This window comes from Apteryx mantelli, chromosome 8 (genome assembly GCF_036417845.1).
Source record: "Apteryx mantelli isolate bAptMan1 chromosome 8, bAptMan1.hap1, whole genome shotgun sequence".
NCBI lineage: Eukaryota > Metazoa > Chordata > Aves > Apterygiformes > Apterygidae > Apteryx > Apteryx mantelli.
The window spans coordinates 24,833,812-24,861,805 of record NC_089985.1 but is presented as its reverse complement, the minus strand read 5'-3'; the positions used below and the strand labels follow the sequence as shown (position 1 = coordinate 24,861,805).

General features: G+C 39.6%; 1 protein-coding gene and 1 long non-coding RNA gene across 9 annotated transcripts in view; one reads left to right on the top strand and one right to left on the bottom strand.

Annotated features, from left to right (window-relative positions):
- Positions 1-5,277, bottom strand: part of LOC106499679 (uncharacterized) — a 232,340-nt gene extending 227,063 nt beyond the window's left edge. For 4 of the 5 annotated variants that reach the window (XR_010884891.1, XR_010884893.1, XR_010884892.1 and 1 more), the window contains exons 1-3: positions 4,912-5,277; positions 2,495-2,612; positions 859-982 (exon numbers count right to left, since the gene is read on the bottom strand). This is a non-coding gene — a long non-coding RNA (uncharacterized lncRNA). Of the gene's footprint in view, positions 1-858; positions 983-2,490; positions 2,613-4,911 lie in introns of all 5 variants that reach the window. The other variant, XR_010884894.1, reaches the window with a different exon arrangement.
- Positions 5,278-5,553: 276 nt separating this feature from the next.
- Positions 5,554-27,994, top strand: part of PKN2 (protein kinase N2) — a 58,379-nt gene continuing 35,938 nt past the window's right edge. For 2 of the 4 annotated variants that reach the window (XM_067300962.1, XM_067300963.1), the window contains exon 1: positions 5,554-5,798. In XM_067300962.1, the coding sequence (XP_067157063.1) occupies positions 5,751-5,798 (48 nt within the window). In that variant the 5' untranslated portion in view covers positions 5,554-5,750. Of the gene's footprint in view, positions 5,799-7,863; positions 7,923-23,428; positions 23,450-27,994 lie in introns of those variants that run through there. The other 2 variants (XM_067300965.1, XM_067300966.1) reach the window with 2 other exon arrangements.

The window sequence follows — 27,994 nt, the reverse complement described above, 5'->3', positions numbered from 1 at the left end:
GAAATAAAACAAATGAGACCAGGAACTATATAAAGTTATATCTTGGTTGTACTGATCTCTTATCTGGATTCTTAGCAAACAAGGCCTTGATGTTATTACAAGTGCTGCATCAGGCCATATTCACTTCAGTGGATTCAATAAAAGCACAAGAGCCCATCTGTGCAGAGCTCATTGCAGAAACAACACTGAATATGTTAAGCTTGATCCTATAATCAAGTTTAATTAGCATCACTGGGACTTAGCATAGGTGTAAAGATCCATCATGTCGATCCAATTGTAGGATCATAGCCTTAATGTAAAGACATATAGCATTTTGTTACTACTTCAAATAATCCAAGTTGATCTCCTTTAAAGAAATGAAGTCTGATCTTACAGTTTGTTCTGCTATAGGTAAGACACTGGCTCTCCACAGAGTTACAGTGAAGTTAACTGGAGCAACTTAAAGTTTCCCTCATAAGAAAATGAGGGAAAAGAGAACTAGGAGGCAAGAACCAGGAGGCAAGAACAGAAATAAGCCTCCTTCCCCTCCAGCACTCTTTTCTCACTACTGCAAGTCTTCCCAGGGCCTGCAATTAAGAATATGGATAGTGATATCAGATCTGTTGCACTCTGCTCCTTATGGCATCTGCCTACTTTGCTGGGTGATAATACGCCTACACCTAGCCCTAGGTTATAGTATGTAAATACAGAAGACAATTTTTAACTAGAAAGTGTGTAGCAATTGGTAGCAGGACTATGATTACATCACAGTAATTCACAGAAAAGTTGTAAGATTAGTCACATAATTAAGAGAGTAATAAAGGAATAGTGTAAAACTAGGCCAAATTTGCAGGCACCACACAAACTAAACAAACTTACTTAGTCACTTCAGTTTTCTGTTTTATGATGTCATCATCTTGTTCTCTGCATTGTCAGCGGCACATCAGTAACAGCCTCAGAGCTCCCACGCTCTCTCTCAGGGACTCTTTTTACATGGAATACCCTTTAAGAAATTACCTTTCATTCAGATTAACTTTTATGAGATATTATGGAAGAAACAAGTTTTCAATAAAAGAAACAACATTCTCAAGCTAAACACGTTAAAATCATCCACACATTTCATTTTTTCCTGTTTGGCATTTTCTTTAATAAACACCAACAAGCTGCTGGTCTAAAAAAGATTATTATATGAGCGTCTTTTTTTAATCTCAAATTATAACCTGACCTAGACATCGTCCTTCTAAATTTATTGCAGGAATTAGAATTGCAAGCTCTTTAGAGCAGAGCATTCTCCTGTCCCCACAAAGGAAGGCAAAAACTGTTATTCTTCATTAATATACTATTTTTCAACATCTGCAGACTGAAATAAAGAAATAAAAAGGCAAAGATGCATATATTCTGCCATCTCTTTTTCCTGTGCCTGAATGCTCCATGATTTCATAGGCTCTTCAGAGGATCCAACCTAGAAGGACAACTATGGGAATAGAAGAGGAATACTACTGTATCCAGAAATCAGGGAGAGCAAATGCTTACATCATTGAAAAGTTGATTTTTTTTTTAAATAATGTTGGGACTATGTTTCCTTTATATGCTTATCTTTATTCCTGAGCAAAAGGACTTAAAGAAAACGCTATCATAAAGTAGGCTTTAACAGTGAATTTTAGCATTCCTCCTTTACAAGTCTTAAAAAAAAAAAAAAAAAAAACACACACAAGAGAAAAAAGTATTTCCTTCAACAGGTATCAACATTACTTGAAAAATTAACTTATCTTTTTCCCCATCTCATCAAAAAACCCACTAATTTGTAGAGCTTGTTCTGTACCTAAAAAAGGAGTGGGCTGGCCTACTAGTGCTCTGCCTCTACTCACCATAGTGCAAGTAAAATCTTTTTCCTTCCTAAGAGTTTCATTTAGCTCCCACTCAAGCATGTCTATACACTCTTGTCCCTCTAGAAAACATTACAAATTCAAGCAAGCAAGATTAACCAGCAGCTTAAATAAAATCTTACTTTTTGCCCAGTAGTCTTGCTAGCATTAAGGAAAATAATATAACACTTGTCCAATGTTCTTCACATGTCTTTAATCCTTATTTCTATATGCATCACCTAATCAAGTCATGTTCTTCCTCAGACAATACATACAACTAGTTAGACCTATTCTAAAAAATATCCTAGATTTTGCTAAGATATTTCCTGGGTATTTTTCAAAAGAGTTCAGTAACATGCCTAAGGATTCCTGAGGTTGTTTTGCACTACCTAGAACAATGGAAACCACAGCTATTTATTCTTCTAGCTCTTTGAGACAAAGACTTTGATAACACAATCTGAAGAAAAGAAATAATCAAAGGCATCTTAGTAATACTGACATCCCTTTTATTCATTTTACTTTTCTAGAACATTAATTGAGGGTAGGAATGAGTTAACAGAATAAGGGCTGAAGAAAATAGCATTCAGATATTTTAAGGCAAGGGCTGAACTCAAGATTCCATATAATGCTAAATTCACGGACTTACTTACTTAACTGCCTTCTATTTTGAGACTCACTCGGAATGTTCTCTCTTGCACAGTAATTCACTGTCACAATACTTAAACGTAGAGCTACAGTTGTCCAGCACTGCCTTCTGTTTTCCAGAATCTGAAGGAGGAATGATCTTAGTATCAGAGATTTAGCTAAGATAATGTTTTTTAAAAATCAGCTTCTCTTTTGATTCCTGTACCAATACACTCCTATCAAAGAACCCAGGACTTTGTCCTTCCAAGGTGTGTAAAGAACATTAGGAATACAGAGAAGCAGAAAAGCTTATAGGCACTGTCTTGAGAGGGATAACAGTGTGCTTAGGTTACACTTAATGGATAGACTAGGTAAGCATGAACTAAAGTCAACTGCCTGTTTTAGAAAGAATCCCAAAGCTTCACTAACTGTTGACACCCACTCATACATCTATGGTTTTTCTTTGGTGCACTATCTTTGTTTCCTTCTTAGCACATCTTGTGAGGCATGCATACCAGCGCACTGACTGCTCCTCCTTTGCAATGGGAGCAGACTAGTAGATGAGCTGCACTAATGGTGCACACCATTATCACATGCATGCCAAGAAGCAGGAAGTCTTTAAGTCACAGTAATTCAGTCATTTCTGATTTCTTGTCCATACCCTTAAACATCTGTTCTCAAAACTAGCTCAAATGAATTTTAATAGTTTGGCATCACTCTATCCATGCTTGAAATGAAAAATTATTGTTTATATATCTTTCCTTACCCCCCCACCTTCTTCCACAATCTGCCCAAAACTGCACCGTGCTCCAAAAGTAAAGCCAGCTACTGCCCCTTGACTTGTGGCTGCCAAACTAAGACTACTACTTCATATAACTGACAGCAAAGCTGTGCTGGCACAGATTTCACTGGATAATCTGAAATTCTGGCATGCGAAAAATTGAGCAAGAATTTGGTGAAGCCAGAATAACTAGGACTTCCACACCCAGCCTTTTCCACAATTGAGTGGGGTCTTCTGGGAGTCACTGTCATCTGAACTAGTCCTGACATTCTCCCTCTTTATAGCTTCTAAGGTAAGAGTTATGTACTTTGGAGCTCTTGATCACATAAAGACGTTTATCTGACTTTCACAGACTCAGAAAAGTGACCTACGTAACCTTCTAAGTTAGCATTCTTCAAGTAGTCTAAAATTGTATGGTAGGTGAAACCGCTTAAAAACTTGAACTGTACTTGGGGAATTTACAGTCACCGCAGGAGGAGGATGCCTCAACAGTTTTATCCAAGTGGTAAGCCAGTTCCTGATTCAATTTAGCATTGCCTAGGACGGTATATCTTTATTTGTGATGTCTAACACATTTTCTCAATGGCTGTGTCAAATATCTGTCATTTACCAGTACAGTAGTGAACAGTAATTAAATTCTTGCATTAAAGCTATGTTACCCCAAACTTATGAACTTTGGATACTCTTTGTAAAATAGTGACTTGTAGTCAACTGGTAGGCAGTTTGCCTCCTCTCTGCTTCCCACCCTCCTCTCCCTGCCCCCAACCTGCACTTACCTGGCCATCTGGAACAGAAATGAAAGCCATTGGCCTCAAGTGGACTACGCCTATATGTAAATTTGCTTATGTGCAAGTTTCTGAATTATATCAATGTAGTTATTTAGGCCTAAGACTATGAAAAAGTTTCATTCCTCTGAAGAGGCACATTGCTACTGTAGAACAACCTTAACATTTATTTTATACAAAATTAACTCTGTGAATATGTCCATAAGCTTGTTTTGCAGTATATGATAGAACTTCAGACTGTTTGGTGCTCAACAATGGAAGTATGAGTACACTTAAACTTTTCTGAATCTGCTAGCAGAGGCTGTGCAATCTAGCAATAGCAGTGGTAATACAGTGTTTACTTCTTTCATTACCCTTCCCCTCAGAAAAAAAAAAAACCTCCAAAATTTAACTTGAAGTTCTAGAGCAAGCAGACTACAATTGGCCTACAGCAACACAGAGATGCAGTGGCATAAATGGAAAAAATGCTGCACAATGATGAATCTATCAAAAATCTCTGCTTGTGCAAGTCTGACATGAACTGCACAGATAAAAAACAGTTTTAATTGCCTCCACATAGGGTTTTGCATGAGTTCAATTAGGTAGCCCAAAGTAACATGTGAAGTTAAGGTGGAACGAGAATGCACGTGTGCATATAGACTAGGCCACAGCAAGTACGTGCTTGCGGACAGCTGAAAAACATCCTAACGTTAGTCCTGCATGCCACCAAGGGGGAAGAGACACCCTTCCCTCCCAAACACTCACACGGACTTCGAAGCCCTTGAAGCCTTACTCTGCAGACCAGGGCCAATCCCCCAAACTCATCAAGCACCCCACAGACTTGTATTTAGCCCTTTAATTTAAACTCGTACAAATGGCAGGCAGAGCCCCCACTCACCACAACCTCCTGGGCCACTGCTCCCGGTCCCCAGGGCGGCAGGTGGCTGCCCTCTCGCCGGGCGCATGGGGCAAGCAGGGCCTCTCCTCCCTCAGCAAGCCGCTTTGGCTCAAAACAGCCACAACGTTTTACGCCTCCCGGGATCGGCGCAGCCGAGCTCCAGCAAGGCTGGAAACGCCGGGCTCCCCCCGCCAGCGCCCCTGCCGCCGCGGGGGGAAACGACGGGACTCCCAGGGCCGGGGCTTCACGGGAGGGCAGAGCTGGGGGCGATACGAGGGGAGGGCGGCGAGGCGCCCGAGGGCGGCGGGCCGGGGCGGGCTGCAGCGACCCCCTCCCCCCGCCAACTGTCGGCCGCGCGCCCGCTCCGCGCCGCTCTGCCCCGCGGGCGGGGGCGGGGCGGCGAGGGGCGGGGCCGGCGCGGGCGCGCCCGGGCGGGCTGCCGGCCGCCTCCGAGGAACCTGCTCCCCCGCCCGCTCTCCTGCCCCGTCACGTGCTCCGGGCGCCGCAAAGCAGCGGCGCTTTTGCGACAGGGTGACAGCCAAATGGTGCGACATCGGCGGCGGCCGCAGGAGCAGCAGCCGCGGCGGCCGAGCGCGGCCAGGGCCGAGCGCCGAGGCGGGGCGGGGACGCGGGGCGCGGGCGGCCGCGGGGAGGCATCGCGCCGCGGTCCATGAGAGGCGAGGGGGCGGCGGCCCCTTCCGCGCCCCCCGGCCTGCCCGAGCACGGAGCGCTCCCCCCGCCCCCGATGCGCCCTTAGTCCCGGGCCCGCCTCCCGCGCTCCCCTCCCCGGCGGCGGCGGCGGCGGCAGCGTCCAGGTGCGGACTTCAAACCCGAGCGCAATGGCGTCCAACGCGGCCGAGCGGGAGATCCTCTTCACCGAGCTCCAGGTAAGCGGCGGCCGCGCGCCGCTCCCGCCGCCGCCTCCCCTCGCGGGGAGGATGCAGCCGCCGCCGCCTTCCTCCGCCGGCTCGGCCCCGCCGCGCCGCGCCCCGCCGCCCCCTGCCCGCCGCGCTGCAGGGCCCCCCCGCCGGGCCAGGCCAGGGTGCGGCGGGGCGGGGACGCCGCTTCCCCCCCCCCCCCGGGGCTCTTCCCGGGGCTCTTCCCGCCGCTCTCCCCCGGGAGCCGAGGCGCCGCCGCCCGCCCGGTCACGGCCCCACCCCGCCGCCGGCCGCGACCCGCTTTTGTCTGCGCTCGGCTCGCCGCCTCCCGCCCTCCTTCCCCCCGCGGAGATGCCGCCGCGGCTGCGTCCCTCCGGCGGGGCCTGCCCGCCCCGGGCCGGGCTACCGCCGCGCCCCCACCCCGGCCCGCAGCCGGCTCCGTTCTGCTCGCCCTCCGCGGCGCCGGGGCAGCGGCGCCGGGGGCGCCCCCCCCTCCCCCCCTCCGCTGGGCCCCGGCGGCTGCACGGCGGCGCGCGGGGCTCCCGGCAGCGGCCCGGGCGGGCACCCCCCCCCCCCGCCCTTCCCCGCACGGGAGTCGGAGCGGTGCTGGCCCCCTTCGTGCAGGCCTCGGCGGCGAAGCCCGGGAAGAGAGGAAAAGGGTCTCGCAAACGCTTTTTGCCACACGGCGAGGGGTCCTGCGGCTGCAGGGAACTTGTAAAACGTCCTGAAAGCTCCACTGCTTGTTTGTTTCAAGCTCCGTAGTTAGTTCCTGTGGCCTGTGCAACTGTTACTGCTGTGCTTGTCAGCTGCAGTGTCAGATACAATTCAGGAGATTCAGTTTTGCGCTCTTATCTTTAAATGTCAGGTTAATCTGTTAGCTCTTCTGCTTCTTTGCCTAAAAGAAAGCTTGTTTTCTTGTTTTTGTTCGTTGTGTGTTTTTTTTTTTTAAATATACACCACTAAATCCATGCAAGTTGTTATGGTTAACCAGGCAGAGAACACATCTCTGAAGTCATTAGTAGGACAATTAGCTAAAGTAAGAAGTCCATAAATGGAAAGTATTGAATTTAATGTTTGAATGGAAATTAAAGACATGTTTAAAAAAGGAGAAATTTTACTTCATAAATACTGCAAGATTCTTCTTTAATTTTAAATATGTTAGTGATGTGCTCACTTGATTAACAAAGGGAAAGGAGGCACAATACAGATGAAGCACTTAATATTGTAGTGCATGAGATGGCTGAAGGCTAAGAATCCATCTAAAATGCTAAACTTTAATCAGTGGCTCATAAGTGTCTAGGAAGAATCACTATGTTAATACAAACTTGATACGATGATATATAAGCTGGTAAACCTGTTTGAAGTGGTGAGCTGTGTGAATAAGTAACTATGGTAGTGTTACAGGTAAGCTAAATGGAGGCAGAATTTATGTAGAAATACTGAAAGGAGTTTTAGGATTAATTTAACAGAATTTGTTTGCAATGGCATATAGTAGCTGTGGGATAAAAAGACCTCAGTATCATTTTCCTTGAATTCTTCAAAACTAATTACTCTTTGTACACCTGTATATAAATGCTAGTTTAGTGTTAGTGTTCCCAAAATAAAGGCAACCACAATGAAGGTGAGATATGCTGTTTCACTCGCATTGCTTCAGGAGAAACCTTCCTCGGACTAAAGGAGACTAAAACTGTTTATTTCAAATGGGCTTTTACTTGCATATTGCAATCTTGCGCAGAGAAGAAAGGAAGCTGTAAAATGCATGGATCCATCTAACACTACAGTAAAAACTGAAAGCCTCACACAGTTGGGTTGGTCTAGATCATGAACTATGTGTGATTTAGCTGTTTTGATAAGCCAGGACAACCTACTGAAAACAAGCTAAACTCAGTTTTAATCCTAAGCTTGATCCTGACATTGATTCTAATATGGGTATCATTCAGTTACAAATATAACATGTTGCTTATTGTTACCATGTGTTCTGCAGGCATTTGGCTATGATAACCCTACATGTGCTGGTGTGTTGCAAGTAGTTGACTGTTAGGCTTCTTGCACAGTTAAGATGTGGCTTAGGTCTTGGATCAAATTAAAAGTGGCTCAGTGTTCAAGAATCAATCGAACTCTCCTGATCTAAAGGTTGGTGAACTTTCACAACTATCAACTAACAGGATGAGAAGTCAGTTTTGGGAAAATATGAAAAACAAGAGGGTAAAATAACTGCTGAGAAGAAAGTCGTAAAACAGATGTGACAGATTTACTTGTTTCAAAGTGAACTGTTTTTTATCAAACAGTCCTTAAATAAACAGTTCTCACTTCTCCTCACAATGTCTTATATTTAAAAAAAAAGTGACTGTGTCTGAAAGAGCAGTTTCTTTAAAAAAAAAAAAAAACCTCAACTGGAAAATAATCTATTAAAGCTTTTCTTTCATGCTTTCCTATAGGACACTTTCTTCATTCTTCTACTTAAACAGTTTGCAGACAGTTATTAGGATGTGGGAAGTATCTCTTGCTTCTGAACAAGTTTGGGTACAAGTTTGTTCAAGGCTAGAAATGCAACACTTACTCCTCAGTAGTTATCAAATGGATAATACAAAATAAACTTGCCAGTAAACAAAACCCTCTTTTTAGTTTGTTCTGTTTAGTAGCTTCACCAGCAAAATGCCTGATTACCAATAATTGAAAGCTTATAGAAAATCAGCTTACCTTTTTACCTTCAGGAACTTTTTCCCTCTGTTGTACAGTACAGGTTCTTTTGTAAGAGCCTGGGTACAAACCTGCACTGCTGATGTTACCTTCCCTTCCAAATTTCTGCTATCCTTCTCTTAGCTTGGTTGCATCCTCTAGAGCTCTGTCCAGCAGGTAAACTAGTCTCTCAGGTGCTTGCTTTCAGCTTAATTGGATAACCTTTAACTCTTTGCTTCCTGGTGGAAGTGGCAACTGTGTTTCCTCAAAGAATTAAAGTTTAACTTATGATGCTGTAAATGGCTATATTTCATGGATGCCTTATTTAACATTCTTCAGATTTACATTAAATAAGCTGTCATTTTTTAAAAACCTTTTTTTAAAAAAAAATTGTGCTTTCTTAGGAGTGATGAATCTTCATAGGCATCAGTAAATGATAAGGCCTGGATTACAGAAATTATTTCTTAGGCTATTTAAATGAAACTAGTGTGTATGCAAAATGATGGTGGTTCTAGAGGTCCTCTACTACTTTCTTCGACAGCAGTGTAAACATTTTAATCTTGAGACCTCTTCATGTTAATATGACAGGATTTACTTTAAAATATATTAACTCAAAACTGAACTCCCCAAACAATTTTTGTTTAATTTTTAAAAAAAGCACTCTATTTGTCTTTATTTGTTAAAATGAAATTCCTCCTTCAAGATGAAGGATTTACCTATAGTTACTACAGGGCTTAACCTAATAAGTAACAGAGCCTCATTTGCTTCAAATTGAAATATGAAAGTCTCCAGCTTAAATATGTTTTTCAATTTGGGTCACAATTATATTTTTCTAACATTGCAAAATATTTGCAAGTATGTCTTTTACTTCTGTTTGGTCAGAATAAAGGGTTTTTAAACTTATTTTAATAGAAGTCACAGTCATCTAATTTGCTAAGATAAGTTGGGGGTCTTTGAAACATAAACTTCATAATAGAATCATGTTTAAAGGCCATTACTAACTTATTTTACTGTTTCAAGTAGTAGTGAACAGTACCATGACTGAAATATATGTAAAGTTCAATTTATGCTTTCTTGCTGGCACATTCTGTAGAGCTGCCTATTGGCTTTACCATCTTTGTCTTATTCTTCCATTTCATATCTGGCACAAGAATAGTCATAAAATGGATATGACTGAAAAATGCTCGAATTTTTACTAGTCTGCATGATATACATCATAACTTTTGAGCTTCAGACTCTTTATATATGAGACTTCTCTTTATATATGTATACAAAATTTGGCACTTGCACCTTGATATATTGGGTTAGGCTGCTAGCTGGGACTTTGAAGACCTGCATTTCATTCCTGGCTGTTCCGTTCTTTGCTAGGTGACATTAGAGAGATGACTTTTCTTACTCATGTCTAGTAGAGTAGAGATAATGATGCTTGCTTTTTTAGAGATAAGAAGTACTGTGTATTTATTATTAGCTGTGGTCAAGTGCCTAAGGACACCTTAAAAAGGTACAAGTAACCTAATTAATCTGTTTTGAACAGCCACTGTAATTAGGCTGAATATTCAGCAGTAAGACTACCTTCAAATACTGTTCAGCTAGGACAGATTACTCTCAACTTTGAATTACTCCTGTTACTTCAGAACAAGGAAGTACCACATTCAAGTGAAATGTCCTAAACCATTCTTTTGTAGTTTGGAAAGGAAAGTGTGTGTACAGCTGCCTGAGATGCTTCAGATCCCTACAAATACTTTCAGAACCAGTGGATTTAGAGAAGTGCCTCTTTATTTCCATCTTTGGATTATATATTACTCTTTAAACAGTCTTCTAGTAAAAATTTGAATACATCCTGTTCTCAGTGGAACATAATCTTTAAAATACCTTTAGGTAGGTGGATTTGGGGGGAGGGGGCATCTTTTGAATACTGTCAGTCTGCCTATTAACATTGTATGGACTTGCCTATGCTGTAGATGTGTAATACATTTGATCTGAATTTTCTTTTTCAGAGTAGGGGTCATGTCCTGTGACCCAGATCTGTTATTTTGGCTCAAGATAAGTTGTTAGTGATGGGGAGTAGAAAAGTACATTTAGTTACAGTATGTTTAATAGGTCTGCTGAAACAGTTTTATATGCTGTGAATGGTCATTCATTATAATGTAGTTTATCCAGTAGTTCGACTACAGTTTTTAAACATGTCCTTTACATTGGGGAAGGGTGGTTTAAGGGATTAATGATGGGATTAGGAATCTTTCTTCAGTGTCTCAGAGCTTTGCTGAGTTAGAGACTAAGACATTACTTGACCTCTACTTAGGTTCAGAGTCATAAAGCCTTATGGTGAATTGTGTGCAGAGCCATGGTCTCGCTCTCCTTTTTCTTGCTGCTTTTTTCCAGAAATTACTGGTACAATTGGTACAGATTGGTGGCTTGGTGTGTGCGTGTTTGTTTTTTGTTTTGTTTTTCTCTCTCTCTCTCTCTCTCTCTACACAGATACATTAAGTGAATGGGCTTGAACAGACTGAACTGAAGCTCCTCTCATGAGATAGTTGCTCTTTAACATGGGCAAGGCATTTGTGTAGTACTTTAAAGCTTTAATTATTAATGCTTGTTTTTCTGTTTCTGAAAACTAGGCCTGCAATTCTTAGCACAAGCAAAGTAGCTTTTTTTCCCTCCTCAAAGTGTTGCAATAACTTTTTTCAAAAAGAAAGACACTTATTGTACGGTCCATAACTTCTGTTACTTTGAGATATGATTCAGAAATACTGCATTGAAACAAACTAGTAGTGCTGATGGTTAACAATGCTCTGGGCATGTCCTTACAGTAAAGTTATAGCTGATCAGTTTATTTGAAATGCAGCAATATAATTATGTCACAGTGACATAAGCTCACCATTCTTGTTGCTGCCATTTTACAGTTGATAACTTGCTGTTTATTGTATCTGACAGCTTGGTGGTTGCTTGAATTATTTACATGACAGTGTGGATGTCCAACCTACGGGGAAAACTCTGCTCTGGATTCTCGTCGTGGGGCTTTGCGGGATGCCTTCCAGGAGCTTCAGAAAACTTGTGACTGTCAAACACATGTTTTCACGGGACCCTTTGACTTTGTTAGTGCTACTTTTGCACTTCTGCAGTTGGTGTGGAGGACATGGCTGAGTTCTGTGGTGAACAGACATTAATATGAACAGTGTAATGTGCAGTTGCAAATATAAGTTTAGCTAAATGGATCGGCTCTGCTGGGAATTCTTTTGCTGCTGTAACATGGGTAAGGCTGAAGAGGCTGAAAATCAAGCTAATGCATTTAGCCTCACAAATAGTGAATTGAGAGTTCGTGTGATCGGTTACTGAGGCACTGTTGCTGGGCAAATAGGTAGTGATAATTTGATTGCTTTTAACAGTATGGCCATACCTTTTATTTATCTTGATATAAGATATAGATGAAAGTTTCTGTAATGTATAGTAAAATTATGCCCATTTGGTTGTGGTTTCTGTTTGCTGCTACAGTGCTGTGCAGAGCACTTCTGGAGTGGATGCATGCAGCGTGATGGCAAAACTGTGCTTGTGCCAGTGAAGTTTTTCCTGTCATTTCTGCTGGGCTACCCAGGGGAAAAACAAGGGATATTAGCATAGGTGTAGTTTTGCTAGGACAACTGCATCTGTACTAAAGGCCTCTATTACTATAAACAATTGTTTCTGCTAATGTAGTACCTGGGAATCCTCATCCTGGGTCAGGATCCTGTTGCACCAGGCTTTCTTTTACAAAGAAGAGTCTCTGTCCTCAAAGAGTTTACGCAAGAAACCATGTAACAAAATAAGGGACATGAATGTGAGAAGAGGAGGCACTGGGGGAGGAAGTAGGACTAGAAGGTCAGCAGCTTGGCTGCTTGCTTGGGTCATGTAGGGGGCATTTTGGCAAGGGATAGCTCAAAGGAGAGTTTGAGAGGTGGTTTTGTAGGTGTTCTTAAACTCCTTCCACGGATTGAGGGATACTCTAGGAAGAAGCACAGAGGTGTTCATTTTATTATGTATTGTGGGCCATGGTGGCTGGTGTTACAGACTGCTGAGAAATGGGAATTAAGTCACTGATGCTGAATAGAAAATGATTAACTGAGAAGGAATGGGCTATGAGATGAAAGATATGCAGACTTTTCCCTCTTGGGGGGGCTAGAGGGGTGCAGGGGAAAAGGCCATAAAAAACTGCAAGTGTGTGGCAGGACCCTGAGAGAGCTGGCTCTGGCCAGTTAAGTAAATATGAAAACTGGGCTATGTTGGTAGAAACCTTAATGTGGGCATGACCAAATTAGCTTTTTCTGCCTCCAAGTCTTGAGGACAACTTAAAGCATTATTTCCTTCCACTGGAGATGTGTTGATTTTTAAAGGATAGAGAATTCCTGACTTGTTCTCTAAATAAGTACAGATCTGAGAGCTTGAATTGGAAACATAACTGTTTCAGGGCTGCCATGTTAAGCATCAATAAGGTGCTGGAGCAAACTGATGTTTCTGATGAGGCTTTTCAAAAGTTTGCTCTCCCACAACATCATAGCAGGGGTTATGAATTTTAAATTACTATTAAACTTGAAAATATGTTAACCTGAAAATGAGATTAACAGAACCAATGGCTTTCTTATTTATGTTGGAAAGAACAAGGAGGACAGTCTTCCACCAGCTTTCCACAATTGTTATTAGCATCACAAAAAAAAGGTGGTAGATCTATAGCCATGAGAAGGAATAACCAAGTCTGCAGTACCAAGGGTGCTGATGTATTGTGTTGAAGTTCTCGGATAAAACACAACAATGGTGTGGGACTCTGTTAGTATTACAGAAATGCTTGCAAGCAGATCAGGTCAGAAAGGAGAACTCTTTATGCAAATTATAAATCAACTAAGCAGCAGCAGTAGTAGTCTTCTGAATTAGTGTTGGGCGTTAAACCCAGCGAATGTTGTTCAGTGCTCAAAATGTAAGGGTTGATATACTTTTCCTGATATCTCATAAAGGTTAATACTCAAAGGATTAAATAAAGTTATTGTACATTAGTGATTTTTTGAAATTTAAAAAATAATACATGTATACAAACATAGTAAGTTCATATGCAATATCCCTTCTGCATACTCAAATTTATTAGACTATTGAAATAGATTATTAAAAGGAGAAAGAAGTAAAAGCAAGTGCAACTGTTATTTAACAGATTTAGAAATAGTGTTTGGTCAAATATTTTCAGTAATGCTCTGAGTATGTAAATGTGCATAGGTAGGAAAAGTAAACACACTTTATAGTCAGCTATCCACTTTATAGTCAGGTTTTCATTTTGAGGTATAGTTGTTTTTCTTTTCCTCCAGAGGAGAAAAGAAAATACTTAACAGATACAGCTGTGTAAACTGTGTTTGGGAATCATTTGAAAAGATGCACTTTACATGCAAAGTGCTACAGTGGAGAAAACGTAATTCAGATTCTCCAGAAATTTAATGAAGAAACACTTATTGATATAAAGTATAATTAGAGTTATTTTGATATGCTACAAGTGAAGTTCAAAATGAATCTTTTAAAAATAACTCAGTATAGACTTGTAAATAAATGGTGTATAGCTATTGTGTAATGAGATATATATATATGTATCTTCATGAAAGCTTTGAGCATAAATTGAGAGTTGATGACTGAAAGCAGAAAAATATACAATATGAAGCTCTTCAGGGCTGTTTTTAAGCCCCAAATGCGAACTTTCTAGTTAAATGGGAAATAACTTTTACAATATGGTTTAGTATATTCCCAGCACTACAGTTTGCTTTTGAAATCAGGGACTTTAAGAAATGTATTTTGAAAACTGTCTGAGGGTACCTTCAGATTGTTTTGTTGTTGTAGATCACCAAGATGCGAGGTGGATCTGTGATGTAAATTTAGGATGAAAAGTACTTGTTAGTTTGTCTACACTGTACACCCTAACTGGCAGTACTGACTTGAGGCTGCTGTTCAAAGAACATGTTAGACTTTGTCAGCTGCTTCTGCTGCAGAGAAAGTTTCTGTTCCTACGCTTCATTCCCCCTTGTGTTGCTTTACATCTGCGCATTTGTGCAGCTACACAGTGAACAGACTGTTAGCTTTGCTTGGGGGTGTCCCCCCCCGTCCCCCCCCGAATTAGTTTTCAGCCAGATCTGTTTCCCAATCCAGTTCTTGGTGTGGCCATGTAAAGGTTTGTGCTGGCATACATCAGGGAATAGTCTGGGGGCAGGAACAAGCTCCTTCCCCCCACCCTGTAGTGCTGGTTTACAGCCTGAGATTTACTCTCAGGGTATGTTAGCTTGAGTTAGGGACCATGCAAGTCAAATTTTGCTGCAGATGAATATATGGATCACAAAAAGTCTGTGCACTCTCTATGGCAATTCTTTTCTAGCTTTGCATCCTTCAAGCAGGTCTCCCAATATGTAGTGTGTGATATAATAACCTGCATGTCTGAAAAAGCATTGACAATACAGGATTGTTATGGACATCCTGCATGGAAAATGTAGTTTGATGTTAAAGGTTGAAAACAGTGTTAAGTAAGGTTTTGTGGCAGTACACTATGTGTATGCGGGGATATTACCATAATTTTATTTGCTAAGCTTTCAGAGGTTTATGTTAAACCTTTTTACATGCTTGGGACAAGAGTTAGTTTTGAAAAATCTTGAGTCTTTGTTATTTCTGTAACTAAGTGGAAGAAAAAGTGAGTATACAATAGAAGTAGATGAGACCAAATTTGGGACTGAAAGAAAACTTTGCTCAAGTTTGGGGACCAAATTTGGGACTGAATCACCCTATAAACAAATTAAGACTTATTTTTCCTCTGAGCTAACTGTTCAAATAATATCATTGCTGTCCATAAAGAAAATGAAGATGAAGAGTATGAGCTAGTATGAGGTGTTACAGTTCAGTATATTTATCAGTTACTGAATAGTACAAGAACTGTGAATCACTTCAATATTTGAGTTTAATATCTGCAATAACAGAATATCTCTTAATGGCCACGTGAGTTCAAATAAAAGTATTCAAAGTCCTCCGAGAAATATATTTACAAGATTGATATCATGCCTCGGAGGACTAGGCTAACTTTGGGGGAAAAGATGGCAGTAACTATGGTGCAGAAATAACAAATTTTGAGGTAACAGTGATTATATGTTTTCAACGTTCTCATGGTGTTGAAGTCGTTTTCCCAATTATTGGTTCTCTCTTCCTTCCTGTACCCAATGACAAATTATGGCTTTGTTTATCTTCATAACTCAGCTGTTAGAATTTGGGAGATTTCTTTTTTCTTGTGCTGTTGGGATGCAACGTTCCCTTTAGAATAACCAAGGAGAACTTTTGGTGATTCCAAGTGTTTAAAGCTCCCTATTCTACAGTAAAGTGTGAAGATGAAACTTTACCCCAGTCCATAGATAAATGGAAAAAAATTGCCTACTTCTGTTCTTCTGCTACCTTTCTTATTTCTTCCCCACAGTAAGAGGAATGTAGCCTCTGTTATGATCAATTCATGATCTAAACTGTTCACGTCACTTGGATTGTTAGGTGTGAGGTTTAAATTGCTGTAGCATTATTGTGATGTATATTATCACCTGGATTTTTAAGTGACATAAATCAAAACCTTTCCAGAGCTTGCCTTGAGAACGTAGGAGAAATGCAAATTGACCGTATGACCTTTTATAAGCATGATGTATAAAACCATCTATTACTTTACTTGATGTGTTTATTTTTATGTGGGAAGACTTTGCAAAACAATGAAGGTGAGAGTGTGCTAAGAGGAGGATTCATCTATAGATAGATCTATGCATGACATGACAGGATTATTATCTCCCTATTTTTCAAATCATGTAGGCTAAAATTACAGGGAAAAGATGAGAAATAAGTGTCATCTTTTCTTAACAACATACTTTTGTCTTTTGTTTTTATCCTCTGAATTCGTAAAGATATATGCTGCTGACAACTTGTCTGGAGTTCGTGAGGAACTAATTGGGCATAATGGGCTGGGGGAGAAAGAATACAGCAAAGTAGATTCTGGCAAAAGATTATTGAAGACACTCAGGTTGAAGGCAGGGTTTCAAAGACTGATATTGAATGTACCAAAATAAGCACACTACCCATCTACAGAACAGTTTAAAATCAGCAATGACTTTTTGTAGAATATGTTCTAAAGTTAGTGGCAGCAGCAGCAAAGTAGTCAGGCATGTACGATTTACAGTACTTCCACTAGCGTAGCATTCTTGAACTGCTGCCCATTTAGGACTCTGCAATCTCCTTTAATGGAAGCATGTTTTCCTCAATATTGGAGTTTATTTATTGCTTATAAATAAGCTCATATGGAGCTGGTGTTTTAGGCTGAGAATGATTGGATGTTAAAAGTTATTATTCTCAGATGATGATAGTTATATAATCGGAGTTAAGAGATCCTTGGGAAGACAGTTTATTTAAATTTTGTTATTGAAACTTAACCCATTATTTAATGATATTCTTCAAGCTTCTGGGGTTTGTTTCCTGAGCCTCTTCTCTCATGAAGAGGTGAAAATGTGAAACTTCAAAATTTTAAACAGATACAGTCCTTTGTAACATAAGAATGAAATAGCTTATTGCAGGGTTTGTTACTGTCTTTCTCTAGTTCTTTTCTCATGCCAATTAGTCTGAGTCAAATCAAGTATTTTTCAGTCTTTGGGGTAGAAAAAAGTAATCGCTTCTGGCTATCTTTTTCAAGTTATATGATAAGGGATCATATCTGAACTGAGCCACTTTAATATCTAAGGTTTGCCCTTTTTTCTTCTCATTTTTTTATGTGTACTTTTCATATAAAATGAATATCTGTTGCAAAGTACATGGTGCTTGTCAGTCTTAACTTTGTTGGGGTGGGGGGGGGGGTAAACTCCTTTTTTTTGAAATCTCTCTCCTGGTGGAACGTGCCAAGATACAGAAACGATTGCTAGTCATTAGTTCTTTAAAGCTGGCATTTTCTCTAGAAGTTGGTATTCACCTGTACTAGAACTTTGTACAAGAGTGAGTGAATGTATTTTCATGCTTTAATTAAACTAATTCTAATAGATTTAAAAATTGTTCTTACAATTTCTTACATGTAGGAAGAAAAAATGAGTCTGAGTAGTATTCACTATCATTTTTCTATTTTTCAGGTTAGCAGCCAGCACTAATATTAAACTGTGTTTTTTGATATGTTGCTTCTTGATGGGAAGTACCTCAATAGCGTAGTCAGGGCAGCAGCTGCCATGCATGTGGGAATTGGTTTCTTTAACTCCAGTTTGATTCTTGAGCCATATGACCTTGGGTATGAAAGAAAGGTGAGGGAGGTATAAGCCCTACAGATGGTCTTCCATTTTTGTAACTCTTTCTGTAGAAAATGCTACTATTTATGGACTTGTAACATTTTGATTTCTTTAGCATTTGTCTGACTTCATCCAAGCTCCTGTTGAATTTGCTTTAATTTACTGTCAATTTAAGGTATATAAAATTGTCCAAGTAAAGACACTTTAAAAACTGAACTACTTACATCTGTATCCTGCATGTATTCACAGGCATATTCCAGCTATACAGTTCAATTGTTTTCCTCTTAATTTCCACGTAGTATGTAGTATTTTCTACATGTTTCCTTCACTTATTTTTGTCTTACACTTTGTTCACCCTATATATTGAAATGTCAGATGTTTCTAATTCCTTTTATGAATTCTCCTACTGTTATATAAATTTAAGTTCTCTACTGTCCCAAAGTATTTAAGTGTTTCTTTATTGCAATGAATATGCTTGAAGCTTAGTACATAGTCAAGTATATCTGCTAGGAATTCCTGCAAATCTGGGTTGCAACAGTAATAAGTATTATGGTGGCATATGCAGGGAACGAGCAGAGATTGCATCTGCTCCCTGCCAGCTAGCAAAAGGGGAAGGGAGGATGGCCGTGGTTCTGATGCCCCCAGAAAATGGGGAGAACCTGTGTCTGGAGGGAAGCATTGATGTACCCCAAATGCTTGTAATAATGCCTGCTTGTTGCACCCTCTCTAGGGACAAGGCTGGAGAAGGTGTGAAAAGCCAGTAATGCTTAAACAAATCAGGGAAGTGTACAGTGCGGGGGATGTTAGCCTGAGCTAAAAGCAGTATCTTATTTTGGAAGACAGTGTAGACCCAGATTGGGACCATACCCCTCTTTCTTCTGTGACTCACAGCCCCTTGACATCTTTTTTCGAATGCCTGAGAAGCCTCAACTTGCAGGTGCGTATACTTAATATATGCCTGGCTAACCAGTAGCTGTTTGGTTCCTCTCCCTTCCCTCCTCCTTGGCCTGCACTTCTTTCAAATACAGCTAGGAAATATGTACAGACAACTTCCTAAAAGCACATTTTTAAGTTTGTGTGTCAGAATATGCTGCTCTGGTTAACAGAACAGAAGTTGATCCTGTCTTCATGCTGGTATTTTTTTCAGTCAAAAGTTGATTTGTATATTTTTATCTCCTAAAGATGACATGCTTTAGATTAGGTAGCTCATTACAGAGGAATACACTGGAGATATTCTTAGGAATGCAACAGGTTAAACTTCAACCATAAATAGCTTCTGATTGTAGTAATTTCTTCCATTAACTTATAGGACTTCCTCATGAAGGTTTTACTGAATGTCGTATCTAGAGTATTTTTATGCAGCTCTTGGTTATTAATAAGCAGAATATTCTACTTCTGTTTAACATTTTTCACATTGCAGTTTGGATGACTAACTGGAGTTTTTTTCAGATCTTTTACTAAAATACTTCTGAACTGGAATGAAGTAGAAAACTTCTAGCCTTGAAGAATGGCTTTGAAAATTATGAGCATATCAAAATCAGTTAAACTGGAATTTGGCAAAACTTCTATAACACTTTTAAAAGGCATGTGAAAACTGATGCGTATATATGCCCTATAAAATAGGATAAGGCTTTTGATGTAACAAATGGATCAATTTAAGGGCAGAAAGAGGTTGTCTGTTGTTCAATATTCCATTCACATGACTGATGCTGGAAAATGAATAAAATATATGTATAATATTATCCGCTCTGGAAAAGGAAGTACACTGAGATCACTAACAAGCATGCTTCATCATGGCTTTCTGAATATTCAGTAGTATAAGGAGCAACATATAACTGCATTAGATAGTAAGAATTATAAAGTCAAAGCTTTTTGCCATTGTTGTTTAAACTTAATTTTATTGCATATTCAGTAATATTTAATTTAATAGGCACATGTATACATGATGGAAGTAAAAGCTGTTGCTTTGTTTTGTGCTGTTGTAGGGCTGTTATGTTACAGGTCTCATTGGTGCATTGGTTACTTGGAAACTGATGCTTCCCATTTTTAATTTAGCTGATATTGAGGCAGAGATGGTAACAGGAGCTAGATGGAAGAGAATCCTACAAAAGCCTAAAAGCAAAATGGGAAACAGCTTAGCTGAGAGATGCTATGGGGACTGAATGCACAGAATAAAATCTCTTAAATGATCATTAAGATGTCCTTAGGTTAAATATCCTGAACTTCTTTCCAATGCTTCTGTCTGTCAACATTCATATAAATGTTAGGCCTTCATTCTGGAGAATAAGCAGGTAGATTTGGATTATTGTACTATAGGTGAGAATGAGATCAAGGCTCCTAAAAATTAAAGAAAACAAAGTTTAAAAACAAAATCCCTAAGCAGCTTTGTATTTTGAAGTGTAAGTGTATTATTAAGAATTCTTTGTAGTCCACTTAATCTGTAAGTGAAATCTTCCAACTCCTCTTCATTGCTGTTACATGTAAAGCTGTTGAGTCAGAGCGTGGGGGAGGCAGGGGGGTTAATGTTGTGGGTTAAGACAGGTGCCTGTTTCTTCATGACTATTCTAATGCGTAGGGGCTTCTTGCATAGAAAAAGGAGATTAGGAGTTAGTGAGAAAGAAATTTCCTACCATATCTTAAGGGTCAAAGAAAGAAGGATTACAAAAATACTATCCAAATGTATCACCACATATATTAGTGATGCTCTGTAAAAGTCTTGGACAAGTGGGGATGTGAAGTAATGGTTCTATAAATAACTCTGTGTTCATCCATAAACCCTTACTGGAAAGGCATGGAATGAGATGTCTGCATCTTGGCAAATGGCATTTGGGGTGTGGCAATACTGTCCACGATACCAGAAAGTGCTGCTGACCACCTGTACAGATGACAAAAGGATTTAAGAAGGTTTTTTCCATCTTTTTTTGCTACTGGAGATGATAACAGCTGGAGCTTTTCCAGCTGGTTGGAGTGTAGGGTGTGAGCTTTCTCTAAGTAACATCAGGTCTAATCAAAACTACAGATGCTGAATTTAAGTAGTTTTCAGTAGTTCTGAAAACTACAGAAAGAGTCCTCAAACTCGGTGTGTATCAGCACAATGCCTCTACATAAATGTAAGCATATATTCTTTTTCTGTAACTAGTGTGTGCAAGAACACCATTTCAACTACCAAACTGAGGAACCCAGAGGCTGTGGTGAAAATACTGTTACACAGTCCTAGAAAGCAAAAAAAAAAAAAAAAAAAAAAAAAATCTGGTTCCTTCACCAAGATTTAGTGTTTAGCCACTTGGCCTGTTGCCTTATAAAACAGATGGTAGTATTATCTCTGATATGTATTGCTGCATTTATAATGCACAAAATAGTTGGCTGCTAAACATGATGGCTTAATTAGAGTGGAATGTAGGCTTTCAGCTCTTCCTTTAGTTTTGCAGTGGCTAAAAATAGCTCCTCCAAAGTATAGTAAAGTTAAATGTACTAACGACTCGGTTGTCTGTGCTGAAAGTTGGAATGGCCTGAAACAAGTTTCTCTACACCCCCCCCCACCCCCTGCCCAAATAATAATTATCCATCCAAGAAACAACTTCACATGCAGGGATTTTTTTATGCTTTCTAGATTAAGGAACTTAGTATATTGTTCTTTACCAGCATCCTGACACACACACACGTTACTGAGAAATTTCTGTTTACTAGCTGAGGATTTCTTATGTCATTTCACTGACTAAAACTTGAACTAAAACTCTGCACTGAAATTGCAGAGAAAAGCACTAGATTGTACTGACATTTTTGTAATAAGGCATTCTTGCCCACCTGTAGCTTAGTGAGAATGTGTGACATCTTATGATTGCATCTTATGGAGGTGGTAATTGCTGATACGGTAATGTGCGGATGGGCAGAATGCTCACTTTGTTAATACTGAATTAGATAATACCTATTAATTAGATTATAGTGCCTATTATCCAATTCATTTTTACAGAATACAAGATAACCCCTTTACAAATGGCAATGGACCAGTTTATCAGTCAGTATTAATTGGGGTTTGAGTTCTTTGGGCTTTATGGTGTGCTAATTTGATGTTTCTGCTCAATGATTAAGACTTCTTTACAAGCAGAAATTAAGTATGCATACTTAATTAATGTTAACGTTGCAGCTATTGAAAATTTATAGTTGTGATGTTAACTTTGCATTAAGGTAAGTATATTTTATAGGCATACCCAACAAACTAACCTTTGTACCATGTGCGTTATATTTGCAAAGTTATCAAAGTCATAAGGCGTGATTGTGTGATGCATGTCTATTGACTGACCTTTTTACCTTTGAAAATCTCATCTGCCAAATAAAATATCATATCCTATATCTTGGATAATGCAGTATCATTAACTCTTCCCAATATCTTGAGCTATATTCATATTATTAGTCTGCTCTGGATGTTAGACAAAATTAGATAAATATTTCATATAAAAAAGCCGTTTATATTGGGATGAAATAAAACAAAGTTATATTAACTTTAACAGCAGGAATGCTTTAACTTAGGTGTTTACTTTAACAGTGACATTACTAGTTACCTTCATTTGGGGAAGGAGGAAGAGTGGTTGTCTTTGGACAGATTACTAGCTTCTGTATTAGTTTTATGAAGCATTTGCCTCTAAGCATTGCTAAGTTCATTAAAATATTACATCTTATAGTCCTGTTTCTTCAGTAAATTATACTTGAACTTTAGGTGTTTCAGAGCAGTAAAACAACTGCTTACACCAAACTTAAGCTTAGTGTAACTACAGGGAAGTCAGTGAAGGAAGACTGAGATGAATTTGCTGGTAAGTTTCTCAGATAACTTGATTTCATCCTGAAGTAATTCAAACTGAATGTATCCATTTCTAAAGGAAATGGATACCATGTTTCAATATATAATATTTGTTCAGGAAGAATATTAAATATATTCTTTATTTTAAATGTAGATACTGTATGTATCTAATAAAATTCTAAGACGTTAGGATGAAGTTGTTTATATCTTTACAGGGTATAGAAAATGGCATATGTTGTCATGAAGAAAGCGATCACTCCATGTTCACTTGAAAGTATGCATGAGAAAAACAAACCCTTTCAATGCTTATTTTTACTATCAGTTGAAAATGAAAAATTAAGGTTTTTCTCTAAGTGAAAAGAGATATTATTTATCAAAGATATTAATTTTTCTGCCATTTACCACTCCTCAATTATTGTAAGACCTCTGAAACAGGATCTTCAGATTTTTTTCACAATGTCTCAGGAGACTAAATTTTCCATATTAAACTTTGAAAATTCAAAATTCTGTCTGTGCGTGGAATGCATTTGTTGGCTGTAGGAGATGCAATGCATATGCATGCCCAGTTTTGCTGTCCAGTCAATATACTAAGTATTCAGCTCTATTTCAGAATCTGTGACTAAGGAACTTCTCTTCCTGAAATACATTGTGCTTCTTTGAACTTGCTTCTCTTTCATTTATCAAACTGTCATTTAATCCATCTATTTTTCTCCACCCTTTAAATGGGAGTATGGGATGTTATCAAATGATGAATATGTGCTATTATGTTAAACAGATTAGATGAGAAATTATTTAATTTTAGTTTTTCTGCTGTATGCATCTAGGTGGGGCTGCATTCTAGGGGGAATTACTTTTGTCTTCTGGGCACAACTTCTATGATGCATCATTATTGGGGATACTTCCAGCAAACGGTATGGTATTAACAGTTCATAAAATCTTGTTCCGTGTATGTTGAAAGAACTAGTTTATAGTTTGGCATTTAATAGAACTTCTACTGTTGTGCGTGTGGTCTGCTTGAAAATTATATAAAATGCAGTTTTCTTCAGAAATCTATTTTACTTTATCTTGTTATACTTTCTCAGTTACTGTAGTGCTATTGATATTGGTATTTCACATGCACTTACTTTTAATTTAGCTTCTTATTTTTAAGACAGCAAGGTCTGGTAACAGAATGGAGGAGTGACATTACTATCGGCTTAATTTTATATGTTGCTCTTGTTCCTGGGCACATGTAATAAAAGCTGTGACATCAAGCCACATTCCTTGTAACAAAAGTTTGTGCTGTTTCTTTGGAACATGTGAAACTAGACAGGGTAAGATTTGTTTCCACTTTGCTGGCCTTAGCTGGAACTTTTTTGATTGGGAGTAGGAACTTTTAAGTTACATATAAAACTTCAGAAGCTGCAGAAGTGTCTGTAACGTATCAGTTGTCAGAGTATCCAGTGAAGCTTCTTGAATACTGCAGCCATCTGCTGATTTCAGATTCAGGTGCTTGTTGTCTGGGCTGTGCCATGGCCTCCTTTGGGTCCTCACCATCATGAGAAAGGGATGATGGAGATTCTTTTAATGGTGTCTGTCTTTGCAAGTCTCTCTGGCAGATCCTTCTCCTAGTCTAAAGCCATCAGGAGCTGCTATAATTATATAATCTTATAGATGCAGCCAGGCACTCACTGTAAACATACAAGAATTGCATTTTAATCAGAGTCCTAGCTGAATTTATCCACGTATAATGCATTATGGTTATTTGTACCTTAAACAGCCTCTTGTTACAAAGAAGAGAGCTGTGACTTGGATTAAATTTAAATCCTGATTTGCAACATGTTACTACAGCAAACTAATGCCAAAATCTATTAAGCCTTCAAGTTTTTTTTGTTCTTGACATTGGGTGAGTGCTGAGATCTTGACCACAGTCACATTTGCTTCTGGGCAAGAGGAAATAGTCCATGTAGTTCCAGTAATCCAGACAAGCAGTCACATCTGGTTTTATGAATGACTTCGGGGGGAGGGAAGTTTGCAATTGATTAACATCGTTCTTAAAATCAAAGACTACTGTAGTTTCAGGAATTACTACAGAGAACTTCAGGGACCTTGGCAGTTACCTCAGAAAAACAGCTTTTTCCTAACTGAAAAGTTTATTCAGGAAATTATACTGAGAGACCTAAGTGCTCCAAATCTCATTTTCTAGCTTTTCAAAATGAAATGAAATAATGAATGAACTTTTTGTCTTTCTGGATAATGGTACTTGTTTAAATTGTATATGAAATGAAAATCATTTTTTTTCTATTTAAAATAAATAGGCTTTTATTAAATAGCCAGGCATTTTATTTGACTATTAAAGATAAATACTTGTTAAACAGGTTTTCTTATTGTTTCAATAGACAATAAAATGGCTTCTGAAATTCAAGAGAATGTGAAAATGAATGGTAATACTTTTAGGAAAAATATATACAGTTTTACTCTGAGGTTTTGATATGGCCTTCTTTTTCTAAAGGCAGGTTGAATGCATGCTAGCTGCACTTCAATATGAAGCCTAAATAATACTGTAAAAACTAAGTTCTCATTAGCTGTGAAGCATGTTGTAGTTTAAGGCTCCACTTGTATTTCTGTAAGAACTTCTACCAAAATTTAGCAATCTGAATTCTTATCCTAGCCCATATTCTTTAGGGTGAGTACACTGGATAACACAGCATGCTATACTGTGCTGTGAGGAGTGGGTCTTTGGCATTTACTAATGCCGCAGGATTTTAGGGTTAACTTTCTTCTAGGAGATGGCAATTTGAGAATCTCACTTTAAATTGAAAGTGGTTCAGTACACACAATTGAAGCAGATTCCCTGATATATTCAGCTTCACAGCAATCACCTCTATTCAGCAGCATCAAGTTTCTATCTTTTAGTAATTCAGATGTTTTATTTCTAAATGGGAGTTTTGCTGGTAAATTGAGTCTGGTGCCTTGCCAAACTGATTCTCTCTTTGGTTCAGAATTGATTTGAGAAAAAGCTCAAGGTCTTGATGGGTTTTCATAAACAACATCACTGGTCTCTTCCACCACATCAGCCAGAGTAGACTCTATTAAAAAGACATATGCAGACCACTACCCATTACTTTCCGCAACTATACTTAAAACACTTCCTTGGAGTGCAGAAATTGAAGGCTGGCATCTTGAATTCATCTGTATAAATAGATAGTCTTTGAGCCAGCAATCAAAATGAGGTTGAGTCATTAGGCCATTGCAGTAGGATAGCTATATATGTGGTTTCCTACATATAATTTTTTTTTAAAGCCATAGTATCTAATTTGTGGTCCTTGAGAGTTTATAGTATTAAATACAACTTCTGTTTCACTACATGCTAAAAAGTTTCAGAAATCCCCAGTCTGGCTCATAAACATGTATTTTCCTATTGCGGAGAAGTATGCATCACTGCCTCTAATTGCTTTCCTCCATGCCCAGGAGCAGATTGTTAGAAGCAACACCGAGGGCTGCTGCCCTTTGCTGGTGCTAAGGACGAGGTTGCCCACAGTCTGGTGCGTCGCAAGAGAGAGAAGGGCACCAAGGCACCATGCCAGTGCTCCACTCCTGAGATGCACAGCAAAGGATGGCTCCTCTCTTCTAACCAGCAATCAAGACACTCTACCAGAATTTAAAAAGGAAAACCAGAATTTAAAAAGGAAAATCGATAATTGGCTGTGCCACCTTTCATCTTAATTAGATTTTAAAGCAGTGGGACCTGTTCTCTCTTCTGCCAGCAAGAGTGGTTTAGTCATGATTTAATTCAGAGCATTTCCACTCTTAACATGTTTTATGTTAAATGATTCTGGAAGGGAGAGTGAAGGAAGTGGCTGTGTAAAATCTATTGATGACTTCTTGGCATGGATAATGTGGATGATTTCTGCTGTCTTTGCGCTGTCTACTTGAACAGTGCAAAGGAAAGGAAGTGGTTCAAGAAACTGCCCCCTGCCTCCACCTGTTCTCCTTGGGAATGTTTAGTCTTCAGGCTGAGGGAATGAACACCTTTGCCCTAACAGATGGGAGGCTCAGCCTAGTAGGGAGTTCATCCAAAAGGAGAAGAGAATTTTTTGAAACCAAATTCTGCTCCGAGACTTATTATAAGTTAAGGCAAGTACCATCAAATAAAGCTGGAATATCCTGTGTTTTAAGTCATTACTCAGCTTAGAAATAAACAGTGTTTGAGCTTGGGGTTTTGGAGATGCTTTTCTTAAAAACAGAGAAATCCCTAGCACCTGTCTCTTGATCAGCTATTAGGAGTTGTGGCCATCTTGATAGCCTCAGCAACCTCCCATTTGAAAATGGAGATATCAGCACCAGCATCCCTCCAGCACAAGGTTGTCTTGCCCTCGTTGCACCCTGGCAGCAAGGCACATCGCAGCAGAAGAGCCCCTGTGCTCGCAGAATGCTCTGCTGCTCAGCCATCGCAGGCAGCTTCGTGTCCCCGGCTGCATGGCCACCCCCTTTGGAGGCTGGCTGTGCCTGTGACCTTCCTGCCAGGTGAGGTGTCTAGGTCACCAGGTGACAGGATGCTTGTAGTTCAAAAGTGTTGTTAACTCTGGTTGACAAGAAGCAGGAGTGTCCTCTGTGGTGGTTCTTAGGGTTTTCTTGTAGTATTGCCCTTAAGTTTAGAGTCAGTTCTAGTATAGCAGGCTTCTTGAACTGGGTCTCAGTGTTCTTGTGTGTGTGCAGGTGTGTCTAAATACTTAGTTTCTCAGAAAATAGCTGTTTTGTAATGTCAGAATAAATTGCCTTGGTTCAAGAAGCTTGTTAAATGTTGGTGTTACAGAGTCAGCACTTGTTATGAATGTCTTTTTTTACTTTAATTTTTGTGGACAGAAATCTCAGTAAGATCTGCATTTCTTTAATTAAAAAAAAAAAACTTGTTAGATGATACCACCATATTATTTTTTAGCAACACAAAAGATGGATTTCTGTAATGAATAAGACTGATTAGTTAGTGTTTAGTTGCAGGGTTGTTACTGATTCAGATCAGTTCAGTGATTCATTTTGGCTAGTTCTGGATACTTGCGTACATACGGTTTAGAGCACAGATGGGAACAAGTGGTCGAGGGAAGGCTTGGGGAGTTGGACCTGCTTACACGAGAGTTCTCATGGAAGTTATTTGTGCACTACAGCCTTCTTACCTTGTTTGTTCTTGTCCTGTGTGACAGCATATACGCTGCCGAAAAGCTGAATCCTTGACAGCATCGGCAGCGTGAGCAGGCAGCAGTGGTAGCGGGCAGGCACACTCTGGAGCTCTTGGCTGCCTTGGGAGGAGGCTGTGAAAGGAGACTGTACCCTGAAACTCCTCAGTCTAGAGAAGTTCTGCTGAGATGGCTCAAACTGAGGAGAGGTTAAACTTAATTACTGGAAATTTGGAATGCAAACTGCTAATGATTATGAAGATTAATGTATTTTAATTGGAGACTTGTTAGAGACACTATGTC